The sequence below is a fragment of the Sminthopsis crassicaudata genome, chromosome 3 (assembly GCF_048593235.1).
Source record: "Sminthopsis crassicaudata isolate SCR6 chromosome 3, ASM4859323v1, whole genome shotgun sequence".
Classification (NCBI taxonomy): Eukaryota; Metazoa; Chordata; class Mammalia; order Dasyuromorphia; family Dasyuridae; genus Sminthopsis; species Sminthopsis crassicaudata.
This window is the reverse complement of record NC_133619.1, coordinates 566,349,714-566,369,340: the sequence shown is the minus strand read 5'-3', so window position 1 is coordinate 566,369,340 and position 19,627 is coordinate 566,349,714. Positions and strand designations below refer to the sequence as shown.

Genomic DNA, 19,627 nt, shown 5'->3' with positions numbered 1-19,627 from the left:
ATTTTTATTTTAATACAAATGGTCAAGACCATTGGGCATTAATATTTATAAACTAATGATACAGAAAAATTTGTTTTAAAAATCTTATTAGTGGGGCAATTAGGTGGTGCAGTGGATAGAGCACCAGCCCTGAAGTCAGCAGGACCTGAGTTCAAATCTGGCCTCAGACACTTACTACTTCTTAATACTTCTTGTGACCCTGGGCAAGTCACTTAACCCTAGCCTCAGGGGAAAAAAATCTTATTAGTTCTCCATTTCCCAGTAAATAATGTATTTTCACAAAATGTCTATTTCAAACCAGTTAAAATATTTTTTTAAACCATGTTAGTCATTTTGCTGTGAAAACCATAATTATTAACATTAGGTACTTATTTATAGTTTTATATCTATTTATTTTCCTGTTTCTACTACCTGTGCTCTCTAATTATTTTGAAAATTAATGGGGGGGCAGCTAGGTGGCACAGTGGATAGAGCAGCAACCCTGAATTCAGGAGGACCCAAGTTCAAATCTGATCTCAGACACTTAATACTTCCTAGTTGTGTGACCCTGGGCAAGTCACTTAACCCCAGCCTCAGGGGGGGAAAAAAAAGAAAATTAATGTAGGAAAAAATAATTGGAAACTGGGAATAGAGAACACATTTATTTGCTAGAACTATAGCTCCTTCAGGACAAGATGCACTAAAATAGATGATCTGGAAGCATATTATCAAAAATGTAGTCTAACTACTATCAACAATGGCATTAGGACAAACTTCCATTCAGGAGAAATTTCACTAAATGTACATTTTGAACTTTATCCATTTTTTTAATTCTTCAAAATGCTATGGTTTCCTTGATTTTGATTTGAGGAAAAGGTGAAGGATTAAAAGAATTATTTTCTCATAATTATAAAACAATGATAATTCTGGAGACTTTTTTCAGGAAGTTTCTTACAAAGTAGTATTATCTTACATCCAAGGAACTTATGCAATTGACTTCGTTTTAAAATTTTAAACTCCCAGGAAAGAATTTTTTGAAAAGAGGCACCTTGTCCTGTTCTATTTATGAAGGTGAAGTACTCTTTTGATATGGTCTCTGTTACCAGGATAGGAGCTGCTTAGTCATTGTTTTATTTTGATGTAATTTTATATAAATGGAAACTTTCCAGATCAGAAACATGACAAATGGAGATATTGATTTTGAAAAACCATTTTTCACCCCTCCCCTTTAGATTCAGGACAATTGTCATTCTTAGGAAGTTTTGAGATTTCTCTTTCATCCTAAGGAAAATAGCTGCCTTCCAACCTTAGATTGTATAGGTAAACCTTTGAAATGAATTTATACTTATTGAATAGCCTATTCAGGCTTTATACATAAGACTTTTCAATTCTCATTAATGATACCCTTCTGTCAAAAACATGTTAGATATTACTCATACATTCTTAAATTTTTAGAGCTGGAAGATATTTTTAAAGTCTTAGTTCAGTCCTCTCAATTTACCCTTTAAATTTTAAAAGTAGAATAATAGCTAGAATATTCAATTCAAAAAAAAAATGAACTTTCTTCTTTTTTCCCTGCTTCTTCCCCCCAAAATCTCCAAGCAGATGATTGAGATTTTAATGAAACCTGCTTGGCCCATTTTCAGTTCAATCCTTTTATAACTTGAGGATTTGAATTGTTTCCCTTTGTGTTAGGAGAGGGAATATTGCCAGTATATTTTTGCTACCTGAGTTACATGGGACAAAAGTTGAAAACTTTTTGGTGTTTGAATCAGATTCTAAGCCACGTATTAAATTTCATGAAATCTAATATGAAATCAGATTTGGCTAAATTGGTTACTTGGTCTGAATATATATTGAAGATTCTTGAAAATCAGACACTATGTAATTTTAATTTTTAGAATTCATATTTAAGTATTTCATTTCATAGAAAACTGCCTTTGCACAATAAGAGCAGTCCCTAAAAGAGTTGACTTGTGCCATAACCCATTGCCCAGCAAATACACACTGGGTTAATCTGAGGAATGTCTGTCTCTCTCTTAATATTCACAAAATCATAAGATACAAAGTTGGAAGACATTGCAAAGGCTATTTAGTCTAGAACTTCTTAAAATTTTTTCACTCACAATCCCTTTTCACCCAAGACATTTTTACATGAGCCCAGGTATATAGATATATAAAACAGGTATACAAGTCAAATATTTACTGATAATAAATCATAATTTTGCACCTCCCACATTGTTTTGAGATTCCCAAGAGGTTCTTAAAACACAGTTTTAAGAAGCAAGAATTTAATCCAATTCCTTTTTACAGATAAGTAAACTGAGGCTTAGATGGTTTAAGTGACTTGCCTGAGGTCATAGAAATGGTAAATGACAGATGTGGGTTTTGACTTTACAGGCTGAAGCTCTAGGCTCTCTGTAATATGGTTGATGTCTCTCTTAAGTGCCCTTCTGCTCCAGAGCTGACAAAATATTAGACTAAGAATAAATTGGTTAGAGACCAAAAGTGTACTGACAAGCAAATGAAAATATAGGCCCTTTCGGTGAAAGAGCCCTCCTCAAGTTCAACACTATTTCTGCAGATCAGTCCTGTACTTGGTGAATAAATTTCAGTCCTGTACTTGGTGAATAAATTTGAGGCCTCAATAAAGAAACAACAGTACGCTCTTGCTTGCTTCTGCTATGGTTAGCTTGATCCAGAGCTGCTCTGATGGATTTCCCCCTTCTCATCTCCAAACTCAGTTTTCATTCAGTGGTCAATTTCCTTGGTCTTTTTTTTTTCAATTTTCCTTCTGGCTGGCCCCTGACTGCTCTGACTGTTCTATGTATCTTCAACTTGTCCCACGTGGTGGGGAGCTGGCAGAAGGGATGAAGATGCTCTAGTTACTTCAGAGCTACCCATTACAAACTAGCTTCTGCTTTTCTCAGTGTTTGGTTTCTGAAGGATCTGACATTACTTTGAACTCTTATAGGAGTCCTTGCCCTTAGTACTTATGGAGAATTCCACAAACACTTTTGCCATATCTTTATTCTATCTGAATGCATGTTCAATGATGTTAATATAGTTTTATTTATTTATTTTTTAATTTTTGAAAATAATTTGTTCATCATCTATCAGTTCTGTATGGATACCATTTTTCATCATAAATACTTCAGAACTGTCTTGATCATTGTATTGTTATGTCATTTACAGCTTATCATCCTACAATATTGTTATTACTTTGTTCACAGTACATTTCACTTTGCATCAGCTCATGGAAGTCTTACCAAGTTTTCTGAATGTCCAGCTCATCATTTCTTATCACATTTTCTATAGCATAGTATTCTCTCATAATTATATCCCATAAATTATTCAGCCAAATTCCAACTGATGGGTATCCTTCAATTTCCAATTTTTTGTCCCCAGAAAAAAGCTGCTATAAATATTTTTGAACCTCTAGAATCCTTTTCCTCTTTGTTTTCTTTTTTATAATCTCTTTTGGGCTACAGACTCAATAGTGTTAGGTCAAAGGAATAGGTCTTTGGGCATAATTCCAAATTGCATTGTAGAATGGTTGAATCAGTTCACAACTCCATCAACAATGCATTCAAGTCCCATTTTTTCCTACATCCCTTCTAATAATATTTGTTACTTTCTTTTTCTGCCCAATTAGCCAATCTAATAGATACATGGTACTACCTCAGAATTGTTTCGATTTGTATTTCTCCAATCAGTAGTGAGTTATAGCATTTATTTTTCACATGGATATAGATAAGTATAATTATTTCATCAGAAAACTGTTCTTATCTTTTGATTATTTATCAGAATGACTCTTATTTTTACAAATTTGACTCATTTCTCTATGTATGAGGCCTTTGTTACATAAATTTGCTTCATTGATATAGTTTTAAAAGGAGGAAGTTTAAAAATGAATACCCAATGCTATGTTCTTGGCACAAGACAGGGCTTAATAAATGCTTATGATAAAAATAACTGGCATTTATATAGGGCCATGAGGTTTGCAAAGCACTCTATAAGTACATACAAGTACATACAAATTGTGATATGTATATTAAAAAATCTTTTTTTATGATCCAGCAATTCTGGAGAACAATTTGAAACTGTACCCAGAGGGCTAAAAAACTGCATACCCTTTGATTCAGCTGTGTCACTATTGGGTCTGTATGCCAAAAAAATCATAAAAGAGAAAAAAGGACCCACATGTACATAAATGTTTTTGGCAGCCCTTATTGTACTGACAAGGAACTGGAAACTGAGTGGAAGAGTGGATAACTAAATAAGTTATGATATATGAATATAAAAGAATGTTATTATTCTATAAGAAATAATGAGAAGGCTGATTTCAGAAAAGCCTGGAAAGATTTAAATGAACTGATGCTGAATGAAGTGAGCAGAACCAATAGAATATTGTACACAGTAACAGCAAGATTATATGATGATCAACTCTGACGTCTCTTTTCAGCAATTTATTGACTCAAGACAATTCCAATAAACTTGGAATAGAAAATTTCATCTGCATCCAGAGAGAACTATGGGGACCGAAAGTAGATTGAAACATAATATTTTTACTTTTTTTTTTTTTAATTCATTTTTCCAAATTATCCCCTCCCTCTCTCCACTCCCTCCCCCCGATGGCAGGTAATCCCATACATTTTACATGTGTTACAGTATAAACTAGATACAATATATGTGTGTAAATACCATTTTCTTGTTGCACATTAATTTTAGCTTCCGAAGGTATAAGTAACCTGGGTAGATAGACAGTAGTGCTAACAATTTACATTCGCTTCCCAGTGTTCCTGGGTATAGTTATTTCTGTCCATCATTGATCAACTGGAAGTGAGTTGGATCTTCTTTATGTTGAAGATTTCCACTTACATCAGAATACATCCTCATACAGTATTGTTGTTGAAGTGTATAGTGATCTTCTGGTTCTGCTCATTTCACTCAGCAACAGTTGATGTAAGTCTCTCCAAGCCTCTCTGTATTCCTCCTGCTGGTCATTTCTTACAGAGCAATAATATTCCATAACCTTCATATACCACAATTTACCCAACCATTCTCCAACTGATGGACATCCATTTAACTTCCAGTTTCTAGCTACAACAAAAAGAGCTGCCACAAACATTTTGGCACATACAGGTCCCTTTCCACTCTTTAGTATTTCTTTGGGATATAATCCCAGTAGTAGCACTGCTGGGTCAAAGGGTATGCACAGTTTGACAACTTTTTGGGCATAGTTCCAAATTGCTCTCCAGAATGGCTGGATTCTTTCACAACTCCACCAACAATGTATCAGTGTCCCAGTTTTCCCACATCCCCTCCAACATTCATCATTATTTGTTCCTGTCATTTTAGCCAATCTGACAGGTGTGTAGTGGTATCTCAGACTTGTCTTAATTTGCATTTCTCTGATCAGTAGTGATTTGGAACACTCTTTCATATGAATGGAAATAGTTTCAATTTCATCATCTGAGAATTGTCTGTTCATATCCCTTGACCATTTATCAATTGGAGAATGGTTTGGTTTCCTATAAATCAGGGTCAGTTCTCTATATATTTTGGAAATGAGACCTTTGTCAGAACCTTTCCTTTTAAAAATATTTTCCCAATTTGTTACTTCCCTTCTAATCTTGTTTGCATTAGTATTGTTTGTACAGAAACTTTTTAGTTTGATGTAATCAAAATCTTCTATTTTGTGATCAATAATGATCTCTAATTCTCCTCTGGTCATAAATTCCTTCCTCCTCCACAGGTCTGAGAGGTAGACTATTCTCTGTTCCTCTATTCTATTTATGATCTCATTCTTTATGCCTAATATTTTTACCTTTTTAAAAATTTGTTTGTTTGCTTTTTCTTTCTTGTGGTTTTTTTCCTTTTAATCTGATTTTTCTTGTACAACATGGAAAATATGGAAATATGTTTTAAAAGATTGTACATCACATTGTATAATCAAAAGATTATACGATAATCAAATCTGATGGATGAGGCTCTTTTCAGCAATGAGGTGATTCAGGCTAGTGGTCTTATAATTGAGAGAGTCATTTGCACCTAGAGAGAGGGTTGCAGGGACTGAGTATGAATCACAACATAGTATTTTTCACTTTTTTGTTGTTTGCTTGCATGTTTTCTTTCTCATTTTTTTTCCTTTTTGATCTGATTTTTCTTGTGCAGCATGATAATTGTGGAAATATGTATAGAAGAATTGCACATGTTTAACATATATTGGATTACTTGTCATCTAGGGCAGTGGATGGGGTAAAGGGAGGGAAAAAAGGTTTTGCAATGGTGAATATTGTAAATTATCTGTGCATGTGTTTTGAAAATTAAAACCTTTAATAAAAAAAGATTGTACATTTTAAACATATATCAGATTACTTGCTGTCTTGTGAAATGAGGAGGTAAGGGAAGAAGAGAAAAAATTTAGAACACAAAATCTTTCAAAAATGAAGATTGGAAACTATGTATATTTGGCAATATAAACCACCTTAAGGAAAAAGCATCTTAGTTGAGCTTTACAACAACCCTGCAAATAAGGTGCTATTATCTTCATTTCACAGATAATAAAGTTGATGTTGAGAGAGAATCAGTGGCTTACTCAGGATCACATTGCCAGTAGTTTCTGAAGCAGGATTTGAACTCAAGTTCAGTACCCTATCCATTATGCTACTTACTGTCTTCCTGAATTAGAGTGAATTAATTCTAGAAGCTTCATATCATAGCAGATCAAGTGGCTGACTTCTAAATCAAGAAGACCTCTAGGTTCAAATCCCTTACCTTACTCTAGATAGGTGACCCCCCAGGACTTACTTGAAGGTTTGTTGTTGTTGTTTGTTCTTGAAGGATAATGAAATGACATCACTATATTGGGATCAAGGTACAATGTGACCAATTGTGACTGATTATACCAATACAAGCTTAGAAGGCTCTACCACAGGTCAAACACAAATAGTCCATATGAATATTTGGTGTGGAGATGTCCCTAAATTTGTACTTCTCCTACTAGAAGGAATTTCATTCTTATTTGACAAAAGGCATTCCCACACTACAAGTCTCCTCTGCTTGGTAAAACCATAGATTTTTAATAAATATTTTTTTTTGTTAAAATTAATTTTATAATTATAATTTTTTGACAGTACATATGCATGCGTAATTTTTTATAGCATTATCCCTTGTACTCACTTCTTTTCCGAATTTTCCCCTCCCTCCCTCTACCCCCTCCCCTAGATGACAGACAGTCCCATGCATGTTAAATGTGTTACAATATATCCTAGATACAATATATGTGTGTAAAACCGAATTTCTTGTTGCCCAGTAAGAATTGGATTCAGAAGGTAAAAGTAACCTGGATAGAAAGACAATAGTGCAAACAGTTTACACTCAATTCCCAGTGTTCCTTCTCTGGGTGTAGCTGATTCTGTCCATCACTGATCAACTGGAACTGAATTAGATCTTCTCTATGTTGAAGATAGTCACCTCAATCAGAATACATCCTCACACAGTATTGTTGTTGAAGTATATAATGATCTCCTGGTTCTGCTCATTGCACTTAGCATCAGTTGATGTAAGTCTCTCCAAGCCTCTCAGTATTCATCCTGTTGGTCATTTCTTACAGAACAATAATATTCCATAACATTCATATACCATAATTTGCCCAACCATTCTCCAATTGATGGGCATCCATTCGTTTTCCAATTTCTAGCCACTACAAAAAGGGCTGCCACAAACATTTTGGCACATACAGGTCCCTTTCCCCTCTTTAGTATTTCTTTGGGATATAAGCCCAGTAGTAGCACTGCTGGGTCAAAGGGTATGCACAGTTTGATAACTTTTTGGGCATAGTTCCAAACTGCTCTCCAGAATGGTTGGATTCTTTCACAACTCCACCAACAATGCATTAGTGTCCCAGTTTTCACACATCCCCTCTAATATTCATCATTATTTTTTCCTATCATCTTTAACATATTTTTAAAAGAATAATGATAGTAGCTAGTATTTATATGTTGCTTTAATGTTTACAAAGCAATTTATACAACTTGCCTCATTTGATCCTCACTACAATAATCTGAATAGTTATAATTACTGTTCCCATTTTACAGATAATAAAACTGAGGCTCAAGAGAAATTAAATGATTTGTCCAGGGTTACCCCTCTGAAAAATGTCTGAGGCAGGATTCATACTCTGGTTTTCTTGATTTCAAGCCCAACTTTACCCACAAAGAAACCTAGCTATCTATTTCTACGTAATTAATTGGCTAAAAACCTTTTTAAAAAAATAATAAAAATAAATTTTCTTATAAATTTGACTTTCTCAAAAAAAACCCCAATCATATAAACAACTTAAGGAATACAAATTCTACATAAATTCATAATCTCAAAACTATTTCAGTTTACTAGAAAGGAAAAATGTACATACAAATATATACATATGATAATAGATTTTGTTGTTGTTCAGTTTTTTAATCATGGCCAACTCTTCCCAGCCCCTTGTACTATAGCATAACAAGCCCTTCTATTCTCCACTATCTCCTGAAATATGTCCTGACTCTTTTTCATTTCCTTCATGACATTATCCATCCATCCCATCATCTCCCATCACCTTTTCCTTTTGATTTAAATTTTTCCCAACTTCAGGACCTTTTCCAATGTGTCTTGTCTTCTCATTATGTGAACAAAATATTTAAGCTTCAGGTTCAGTATTTTATTTTACTGTGAATAATCTGAATTAATTTATTTTAAGTATTGTTTGATTTGATTTCCTTGCTATCTGAGGAACTCTCAAAAGTCTTCTCTAGCACCACAATATGAATGTGTCAGTTTTGTAGTTCACAGCTTTCCTTATAATTCAACTACCACAGCCATACATTGCTACTGGGCAAAATCATATCTTTGACTGTACAGACCTTTGTTAGCAAGGTGATGTCTCTGCTTTTTAGTATGCTGCCCAGATTTGCCACAGCTTTCTTTCCATGAACAAGCATCCTTTAGTTTCATGGCTGTAGTCACCTATTGTAGTGATCTTTGAGACTACAAATATGAAATATGATATTGCTTCTATGTCCTCTTCCTATGTTTTCCAGAAAGTAATGGGACCCGTTACCAAAATTTTAGTTTTTTTGATGTTAAGCTTAAAGCCAGCTTTTACCTTCTTCTTTCACCCTCATGGAGCGGTTTAATTCTTTTCTTCTTTCTGCCATCAAAGTATTTTCTGCACATCTGAGATTATTGATATTTCTCCCAGCAACTTTAATTCTGGTTTTTGATTCAACCATGTACTCTGCAAATAAGTTAAATAAGGTGACAGTCTTAAACCAATCAGTTGTTCTTGTTCATTTCTAACTGTTGCTTCTTGGCCCAACTACAAGTTCCTCAGGAGAAAAGTAAGATGATCTGGTGCTGCCATGTCTTTGAGGACTTGCCACATTTTGTTTCAACAAAGATTTTAGTGTAGTCATTGAAACAGAAGTAGACTTTTATGTCTGGAATTCCCTTGCTTTTTCCATAATCCAACAAATATTGCCAATTTTAATTACCTCTAGTTCTTCTGGTAATTCTCAGTTCACATAGTGCTGAAGGCTGACTTGCAGACTTTTAAGCACAACCTTGCTGGCATGTGAAATGACTGAGAATATTTGGTCATTTGAATATTATCTGACATTGCCCTTCTTTATTATTGGTAAACTGATCTTTTCCAGTATAGTGGCCAGTGTTGAATTTTCCAAATTTGTAGTACTTTGACAGCATCATCTTTTAGATTTTAAATAGCTCAGTGGGAATTCTGTCTTGTCCACAGGCCTATTTTTTCATGATGTTCCCTTGATATCTCCAAGTTTCTCATTCTCTTTTGGGGTGTGTGTGTGTGTGCGTGTGTGTGTGTGTGTGTGTGTGTGTGTGTGTGTGTGTGTGTTTACATTATAAGAAAGTCTTATTTATCCTTGCTGTTCTCAGAATTGTTGTTCAACTGACCTTCCTGAGGAAGACTAATAACATCATGAGGGTAATGTTTTAACAATTCATATTGGACTTAAGTGAGACAACTGTCCACAGCCGTCAGCCTCACTCTGCCCTCCAGAGTCCAGTGGCAAGACGAAGGCCAAGGTGACTGGTGATGGAATTCTGCATCCAGTTGGGCATTCCTTCCCCCTTTTTCCTTTCCTTTTTGCTTCCTTCCTCAGTTACTGGTAAAGCCTGGACAGGCAGCCATTCTGCTTTCTTGCTCTTCTACAGAATGTTTTTTGTTGCTGCTTCAAAAATACTGCACACACCTCTGTCCATAGTTCTTTAGGCCCTCTGTCTACCCAGATCTAATCTCTTATATGTATTCTTCATTTTTACTTCATATTCATAAGGGATGTTACTCATAAGGGTCATATTCATATGGTCTAATGTTTGTCCTTATTTTCTTTCAATGTTCAGTCTGAATTTTGTAAGAAACTTGCACTCTGAGCCATACAAATGGTTATTGTTGTAACTGACTGTATAGAGCTTCTTCACCTTTGGATGCAAAGTAAATCTAATAAGTGTATTAACTATCTGGTGATGTTCATGTGTAGAGAGTGTTTAACAGTGAATTTTTTTGGCAAAAACTATTATTAATGTCTTACATGCTTCATTTTGTGCTCCAAGGCCAAACCTGCCTGTTATTCCAGTGATCTTTGGATTTCTTATTCCCCTATGAATAATGTAACATCTTTTAAAAATGTTATTTCTAGAAGATGTTGTAAATCTTCATAGAATTGACCCCCTTTGGCTTCTTTGGCATCAGTGATTGGGACACAGACTTGTATTATTGTGGTGTTGAATTTTCCTTGGGTTTGAACAGATAATATTTTGTCATTTTTTGAGATTTTTGAATCTTGCATTTCTTACCCTTTTGTTGACCATGAGAGCTACTCCATTTTTTCTAAGAGATTCTTTTTTTTTTTGCATTAAATTTTTTTTTATTTAGAATTTTTTTTCACAGTTTTTTTCTTTTCCACAGTTTTCTAAGAGATTCTTGCCCACAGCAGTATAAGAAATGATCACCTGAATTAAATTCCCCCTGTTCATTTAAATTCACTGACATCCAGGATGTTGATATTTAATCTTTCCATCTCCTGTTTGACCAAATGTAGTTTATCTTGTTTCATGAATCTTATATTCCAGATGTGTGTATATGTACGACTTAATAAAAAATTAATAATAATATTTAAGATTCTTTAAATTATGACTGAACTGGAAATAGTCTGGTGAATCTCCAATCCCTGGAGCCTACCATATTTGTGTGGGATTTGGTGCATACACCTGATCTAGAGCACACCTGATCTAGAGCTAAGAACTTTTAAATTCAAGCAATACTCCAATCTTAGAACACATAGATGTGTGCCACCATGTCTGGCCCAAGCAATTTTCCTAATAGTCTCTAGCAGAATCTCAAGGAGGGACATTGTGACAGTTGGTTTTCTAGTAATACTCTTCGATTATTTTACATCCACAGTGCTTGTTAATTCTCAAATACAAATTATATTGATCTTATGATATACTATTAGAATTGTGTTAACATCCAGAAATCTTTTTGGAGGTTTGGATATTCTGAAGGTAATGGAATGCTGTTCCCTTTTCTTCTTTCTATAAACCTTATTCTAAGAACATTATGGATGACATCTAAAGTGACTGAACTATGATCCTTCAAACATAGATGTGAAACATATGGGAAACATTCCTTTCAACACAATCCTGAATGTGCCCAAATCACATTAAAATATAATTAGGGAATATTTGACAAAATAAATAAAAATACAATAAAATAGAGATAATATTAATATTTAATTTTCTAAGTCAATGTGCAGCCTACAGGAATCCTTATGCGTGATTTAGTGACCCCTGTTTCTATTTAAGTTTGACATCATAACCCTAGAGAGCATGAGGCCTTCTCCCTATCACCACCTCTGATACTGTAAAATTACAAAAATATTGATAACAAAAATTATAATCATAGTTAATTAGACATAAAGAGACTTGAGAGATCATTTAGTCTGATCTTCTCTTTCATTTTATAAATTAAAAAACTGAGGACCTGAGAGATAGTGTCACAAAAATACTTATGGTTGGAGCCACAATTAAAATCATGTCTAATGATCTAGTCCTAAGTTGTTTGTAATACTATTAAATTTGAAATAATATTTATCTGAAAAACATATTCTTTTTTAAAAAATAAACTCATACGTCTATTAGTTTATTACTTATTAATTACTTACCATTAGTAAGTTAGGGTTTTTTTCCTAGCCATGTAACAAGATTTTATTGCAAGGATTCTGCCAAATTTTGTTAAAAGTAAAATTTTTCACTTTTTGTCAACCACAGAGATGGCTTACAATGCAGAATGAAACATTTTTTTGGACACAACCACTTCACGATTTTTTTTTTTTTTTTTTTGCTGACTACATAGTTGTTACAAGGGTGGGTTTTTCTTTATCTTTTCCCTCCAATGAGGCAAGGAGGCAAGGTAAATAAATTCTTGTTAATTAAAAAAAAAAAAAAAAAAAGAAAGAAAGTTTACAAGACAAAGGGTTTTAGCAAAGGGAAGACTAACTCTGGGTAATCATGAAATGCCCCTACCTTCTTTTGGTAGAGAGAGGGAGTTTTATAAGTAAGAATGCTTCATCTCCTTACAGCATTTCTAACATTCACTCTAGTAAAGAAGATTGCTGGACTTGGGTTCTGCTATCTGCCATTTGTGTTACATTGGGCCCCTCTCCTTTTTGGGGGCCTCGGTTTCCTTATCTGAAATAAAGAGGTTGGAGAAGATGGCCTCTGAAATCCCTTTCAGCTCTATTATTTTATAAGAAATGAAAGTTGGACCTCATTTTGACTTCTAGTACCAGCTATATGACTTTGAGTAAATGACTTAAACCTCTCCACAATAGCCTCACTGAACTCAACCATAAAATGGGGATAATAGTACCTATATTACCTACTTCACATAGTTGTTTTGAGGAAACTTTACATTTTGTAATGCTACATAAATAAGCTGTTATTTCAGGGGAGTACCCTAAATAGAACCTAAAAGTGTAAGACTATTAAAAATACCTCGTTTAAAACAGTTAATTGACTTTTTTGTATACAACTTGATAAAATCATTATTTTAATTAGAAAATGCTTAGTTAACTATCAAATTAATGTGTTTTAAAAGTTAGAGGATATTTTACATAATTTATATGTTAAAATGTATGTTAAATTTTTTTTAATTTTTTTTTATTTAAAGCATTCCATACATAATTAGAAGAACCGTGAGTGAATGAAAAAAAAATGCCTCTGTTTAGTAAATCACACAAAAATCCAGCAGAAATTGTGAAAACTCTGAAAGACAACTTGGCTATATTGGAAAAGCAGGAAAAAAAGACAGACAAGGTATGGAGTAATGAAATAACAGTATGATTTTTTTAATGTACTTATTCCAAGAATAAAACTAATTGAATGGATGATTTATGAATCTTAGAAGTTGACTCTGTGTATTGGGAGACCACCCATCTGTGTTGTTGGAAGATCCCTACTGTGCAACTTCTGCTCCAGGTTTTCTATAGGATTCTGAACAAATCATTTATCTCCCTAGTCCTTAGTTTTCTTGTTTTTTAAAATGAAACTTATCTGACTCACTAAAACTTTGAAATCTTTTCTAGTCCTGGTTAAAATTTCAAATATCATATGTCAGCATGGTCTTATTATATGTTAGTATTACCAGGTGAGAACTTAGGTTGTCTGGACAATTACAAGGTGAGAACTCAGGTTGACTTAACAATTCTCTGGTTCAGACCTTTGGCTCAGGCCTTTAAAGGGAGTTTATTTACACCTTAGGAATTCTAAGAGGAACAAGTTCATTGGTTATAAGTAATTCCTACAAGCCCCTGGGAGTACCCACAAGTCCATTCTCTGGGAGGATTAAAAAGAGGCAACATTGAGCCTGGAGAGCAGTCTGGATTGGGGAAGTACAAGAGCTGGAGGAGATTCAGAGCCAGGATTCAGGAAGAAGAGGAGGCTGACTGGAGGCTCCAGAAGCCTCCAAGAAACCTGCTCATAGAGGAAAAGATTATACAGAAAAGAAACCTCCTCCCAGAGAAGGATTACAACTGAAAAATGATCAGAACTTTACAATTATATATTTGAGTTTGATTATTTTTAGATTTAAGTTTTTTGGCTATAGAAAGGTCTTCTTGAGGTGATCTGTGGCCCAGGACCTCTCCCTCAATGCCCCCGTCCCCCATTTTGTACCCCTGGATTTGATCTCAGAATGTTAACTTAAAGAGGATTATTTGCTTGCTTTGGTGCATTGCTTATACCTAGAGTTGTTTCCGGAAAAAAATCTTAATACATTCCTGATATAGTTTATGTTTAGCTTTTTCCAAAAGTGGTTTAAAGAGTCCCTAATTCTTCTATAAGCACTCAAGATATAAAGGACTTAGAACAACTTTTGTGTCAAGGGAAGTACAGGAAATACACAAGACTCAAATAGGAACCTGTAACTATATATTGAAAACTTTTGATATTTCTCAGTTTGGATTATCCATGAGACAATTCCCAAAGTTTATGATGCCCCAGGAAATCTCCTATACTAGGAGAAGAAACCTGCATTTAGATATAGTCTTTCCTTCCTTTACCCTCTGGAATGTAGATCTGCTCTACTATGTGCTGGTATTCATTCTCAAGATCCAAGAGAAACCATGAGTAGATGAACTTAAATTTTTGCTCATTTTATGGACCCCAGAGTGACATGGCCCCTACAAAAAAGACCCCCACACCCACATTGGAATTTTAATTACTAAAGCATTTTAGAAAGGTCTTCAAGATGACCGGCATTGTATCAAAGACCTCTCTAAAGAAAATATTACAAGAACTCATTATAGAACCAAACTCAATTATTTAGATTACAGAAAAAGTTAACTTCACTCTCAAACATGCACCCATGCATTTGTTCAATAAATATTAATTACCTATCATGTGCACTGTGATATAGTGAATAGAAAGCTGGCTTGGGATAAGAGCAAGAGGCAAGTCTTGCCTCTTTTACTTATTGGTTATAAGATCCTGGGTAAAAGCTGCTTAACCTCTCAATGATTTGGATTCCTTTTTAGGAAGATAAAGTACTGAGAAAGTGCTGATCTCATGGTCCACACTTTTATCACTCAAGAGTTCCCTGTCCTAAAGAAATGATACTCTTCATTCTTCCAGCCTCCTTTTTGACTCTGGACTTTAGGTTGGGTTCTGCTCACAAAAGACAGCTTGCTGGAAGTCTGGGGTTCAAATCCAACCTCAGATTGTTACTAGCTCTATGATCCCAGGCAAGCCACTTAGCTTCTTCTAATTGCTTACATTTTCCCATTCCTTTAATGTCTGGTTTGGACTAGATGACTGTCCATTTCTCTTCCAGCTCTCAAATTCCATGATTGATTCCCTAAGGAACTTCGCATGCCCCTTGGGAGCTCCCTGTTCCCTTTAGGATAAAAAATAAACTCCTTAGCTGGGAATTTAAAAACCTTCCCAGCCTGGCTCCTGCCTTACTTCCTTAATAGAATCCACCTTGCTCCCCTGCATGTACTTTACAGTCCAGCAATACTGGCCTACTTACTGTCCTTTGATGTAAACATTTGGTTTTTGCTTTTCTATGAACTGAACTAAATGCCCCACAGTTCTGGAGCCATATAAAGTGACAGGTCTCTGAAAAAAGCAGAGCATTCTGTAGCACACTCCCAATTGCCAGCCAGCCATACTTTGATAAAAGATCTCCAATGAAGGAGAACTCCCACATCCTAAGGAAACCCTTTCCATTTTTGGATGATTCTAATGATTTGAATTGTTTTCATTATAGCCAGCTTAATTTGTCTCTTGGCAGCTTCTACCAATTGCTCCCATTTCTGTGGTTAAATAAATGTTACGATTTTCATATTGGAGGGAGATTCTCTTCTAAATTCCCCAGCCCTTTAAATCCTTGAAGACAGCTATCATTTCAGTCAATCCATTAATAAGCAGTTGCTACATCCTAGACACTATGCTGGGTAATATAGAGAGAATGACGAACAAGGCCCTGTTTTCAAAGAACTTATATTGTATTGAGGAAGATGAACACATTTAAGTATATACAGAATTACATGCAAGGTAATAAACATTACCTGAACACAATTCTTTGAATACAAAAGGTAAGGAGAGTAATTGTTGATGATTTTGTGAGTATGAACCTGGGTAATTAGAACATGGCAATATCCTTGAGAACAGAGAAAAGTTCAGAATGGTAAGTTTAGAGATAAAGATCATAAGGTTTGTTTTAGATAGTGTCTGTGGGACACTGTAAGTCTTCCCATCTGCAGGCTAAATACTCCTAATTCAGCCAATCCTTATGTGCAAGGTGCCCATGTTGTGGTGGTCTTGTGGATGCACTATAGCTTATCAGTGTCCCTCCTGAGATGGGATGTTCAAGAATGACCACATATCTTTTTTTCTGGGGAATGATAAGGACTGAATAGAGCAAGTCTGTCTCTCATTTTGTGATTCCTGGAAGATGTATCTTGCTCTGTGCAGCCCAAACTCACAATGACTTTTTGGGCTTTCTTTTCACACTATTAACTCACTTTGAAATTGCAGTTCACCAAAACTCACGGAACTTTTTTTAAGCAACTCTGTCACCCCCTTGTTATCACACATCATAGTCTCATCCACATGAAGAATTCTGAGCTTTTTTTTTTTTTGAGTCTCTTAATTCAGCTTTAAAAAGCCATGTAGCTTTTGTTGTGCCTTGCTTTCCCCACTAGCCTTATCTCATTATGAGCTAACATTATTAAAGTATTATGCTATACTTTTTTATTCACCCTCTGTTACTTGACTTTGTTTCTATCTTCTGTTTTTTTCTTTCTCAATCAATCACAAAATCAAAGTTGTTTGGATTCCTTGTTCATACATATACATCTTCAAGCTTCTCTCATATTTCCTCCTCTTAAACTTTTTGTGTTCTTATTTTGTTCTTGAGAATTTTTTTCATTTTGAGGGCTGATAACATTTGTAGACTGTTAGTGTATGAGATCCTTCTCACCCTTCCTCTGAGCCCTAGGGTTCATATCAAACCATGTTTGGTATGCTATCATAAACTCTGAGGGTCACTTTTCCCTAAGGTTCCATTCTTACCTTTTGATATGAATCACATTCAAGCTAAGCATTCCCTTTATTATTTTCTCCATCTTTTGAAATAAATGATCATTAAGAAGAGTAAAATAAATTATTAATTTCTCTGCTTTGGACAAAGAGAGCTCCAGCAGAGGTCTGGATAATTGAAGTTCCTTAACTCTCCTGAATCATGCCAGGCTTATAAGATGTCTCCTCCCACTCTTTTCCTTTTTGTTCAGATAAACAGTTTACACTTGTTTCTGTTTTTGCCTTTCATTTATCTTCAACAGACGTTCTCCTGTCATACTACTCTCCTTTTGGTTCCCAAGTTTTCTTACTGTATAAATCTTATTCTTATTAGTATATACTCTTATTAATGTTTTCATTGTTTCCTTACTGACCCTTCCTACTACCTGTCCTATTTCTGTTCTTCCCTTAACTTTACCTTTTTAAATCCTAAACTCATTTCAAGGTTCAAATCAGGTTTTCTTTCCTGATCCCTATAATTGTATTTTCTCCTCTTCTTGAGTTAAATTGTGTTTATTCATATGTTTAGTTGTTGAATCTTCACAGTAGACTAAAAAGTCCTTAAACTCCAGAGATTATGCTTTTGATGTTTTTCTCCTGAAACTTGTAATTTGTTCGTCATTCTCAAAGAGGACTATAGCATCCAATGGCCTCTTTTATCTGGTCAAAATAATAATATCAATCTGAGAGAGGAAAATCCTCAGGGTTTCTGTCCAAACAGAAACAATTGCCATTTACATTCACTCTGAACCAATGAGGATCCAAATAATGACTGATTGGAGCTTGATTTGGGACCTATTATTTGCTAATCAATGAGAGCCACAGTGATTTGAGATTAAGGCATAGTTCTTTAAAAAAATATTTAGTCCATGAACCCCAAGATATCTTGCAAGGTTTCAGGGATCAAATTTATATTCATTTGGGCAAAGCTATGATACCCTCTGTGTATAGAGGGAAGGGAAGAGATAGAAGAAATAAGAAACGTTGTCCAGCTGGCTGATTCCAGTTGGATTCCCAGTGGGGCAGCTCAAAGAGGACCATGACATCAGGGAGGGGATGCCATGGCATGCAAGTGAGTTGGATTTAAAAGAAGGAGGGTTATGCAAGGTCACTTGCCTCAGTTTTTCCTTCAGAGCCATCTGGTAGCAATGGCCAGATAGAGATCAGGATGACAACACATAGTAGGTCTAATAAGTGTTTTTTAAAATTTAACTGGGAAAAAATGGAGTTTGGATGGCCACTTGTCAGAGATAATTGTGAATCAAGACAAAACATTTATTAAGCAGATGGTATAATGGATAGAATACCAGGCTTGGAGTCAAGAAAACTCATATTCTGGAGTTCAAATCTGGCTTTAGATACTTGCTGGTGGTTGACCTTGGGCAAATCCCTTCACTCTGTTTGCCTCACCAGTATCTCTGCCAAGAAAGCTTAGGGTCAAAGTTTTCAGTCAACTAAAAAATGACTAAACACCAACATTAAGCCCCTGCTAAATGCCAGACACTGTACTCAGTGCTGGAAATTCAAATACAAAGAATGAAACAATCTCTACTTTCAAAAAGCTCATGTTCTAACATGGGAGACAATAAGTAACATTTATTAATACAGATTGAGTGAAGAAGAATAAAGGCAAAATGGATGAGTACAAGTTCAGGAGAGAAGGCACACAGTTGGGGGAAATCAAAAAAAGGCTCCCCTCAGAAAATGGTGCTTTTACACTGTTTTAAAGAAAGGAATCTATTGGGGAAGAAAAAGAAGTGCATTCTAGATATGAAGTTCAGTGCAAATATGGGAAGATGGAATCTCATGTATAAGGGTTAGAGAAAAAAACTGACTGGGTAGGAGAAGGAGAAAGGAGGTTAGATTTTGGGGGAGTGATGTCATGAAGATTTAAAGTGTAATGCCAGAGAAACTGAGGCAAGATAGAGATTAGAGAGTTTTTAATATTTTATTAATTGGAGAGTTTAATTGACTGGTCAGGACTCTTGTCTCATAGTATCCAGTGACGAATGGGAGAATATCAAACCCTTTTATAGTTTTCAACAAAGAAAAGAAGAGTGTGAAAAGTTCTTACAGAGCCTTTTGATTCTGTCAGGAAGGAGAGAGCAATAAAATCTTACTGAAAAGCCAGAGTCAGGATGTTGGAATAAACAGAAATAAGGATGTCAATTGAAGTATCCAGGATGGTCTTATCTCTTGGAATATTTTAGAGGGGCAGTGTCACAAATTCTTTGAAGGCAGAGGGAGCTAGGAGTCAGGATGTCTGATCTGCTCCTCATCTCCCATTGACAATTTATTACCTTACAGCAAATGTTCCTCAGTCTTAATGAACCAGAGGGGTTTTACAACTTAAGGGGATTGAGGCAGAACAGTTAAGGAAACTGAGACAGAACAATTCAGGGAAACTCAGTCAGGACAATAAGGGAAACTAGTGCAGGGAAACTGAGATAGAACAGCTCAAGGAGATTGTGGCATAACAAAAGGATAAATA

General features: G+C 35.1%; 1 protein-coding gene across 4 annotated transcripts in view; it reads left to right on the top strand.

The window, feature by feature from the left end:
- Window positions 1-19,627, top strand: part of CAB39L (calcium binding protein 39 like) — a 151,415-nt gene that overhangs the window by 69,064 nt on the left and 62,724 nt on the right. For all 4 annotated transcript variants that reach the window (XM_074304762.1, XM_074304764.1, XM_074304763.1 and 1 more), the window contains one exon: window positions 13,226-13,371. In XM_074304762.1, coding sequence (XP_074160863.1) covers window positions 13,270-13,371 — 102 coding nt within the window. In that variant the 5' untranslated portion in view covers window positions 13,226-13,269. The remainder of the gene's footprint in view (window positions 1-13,225; window positions 13,372-19,627) is intronic.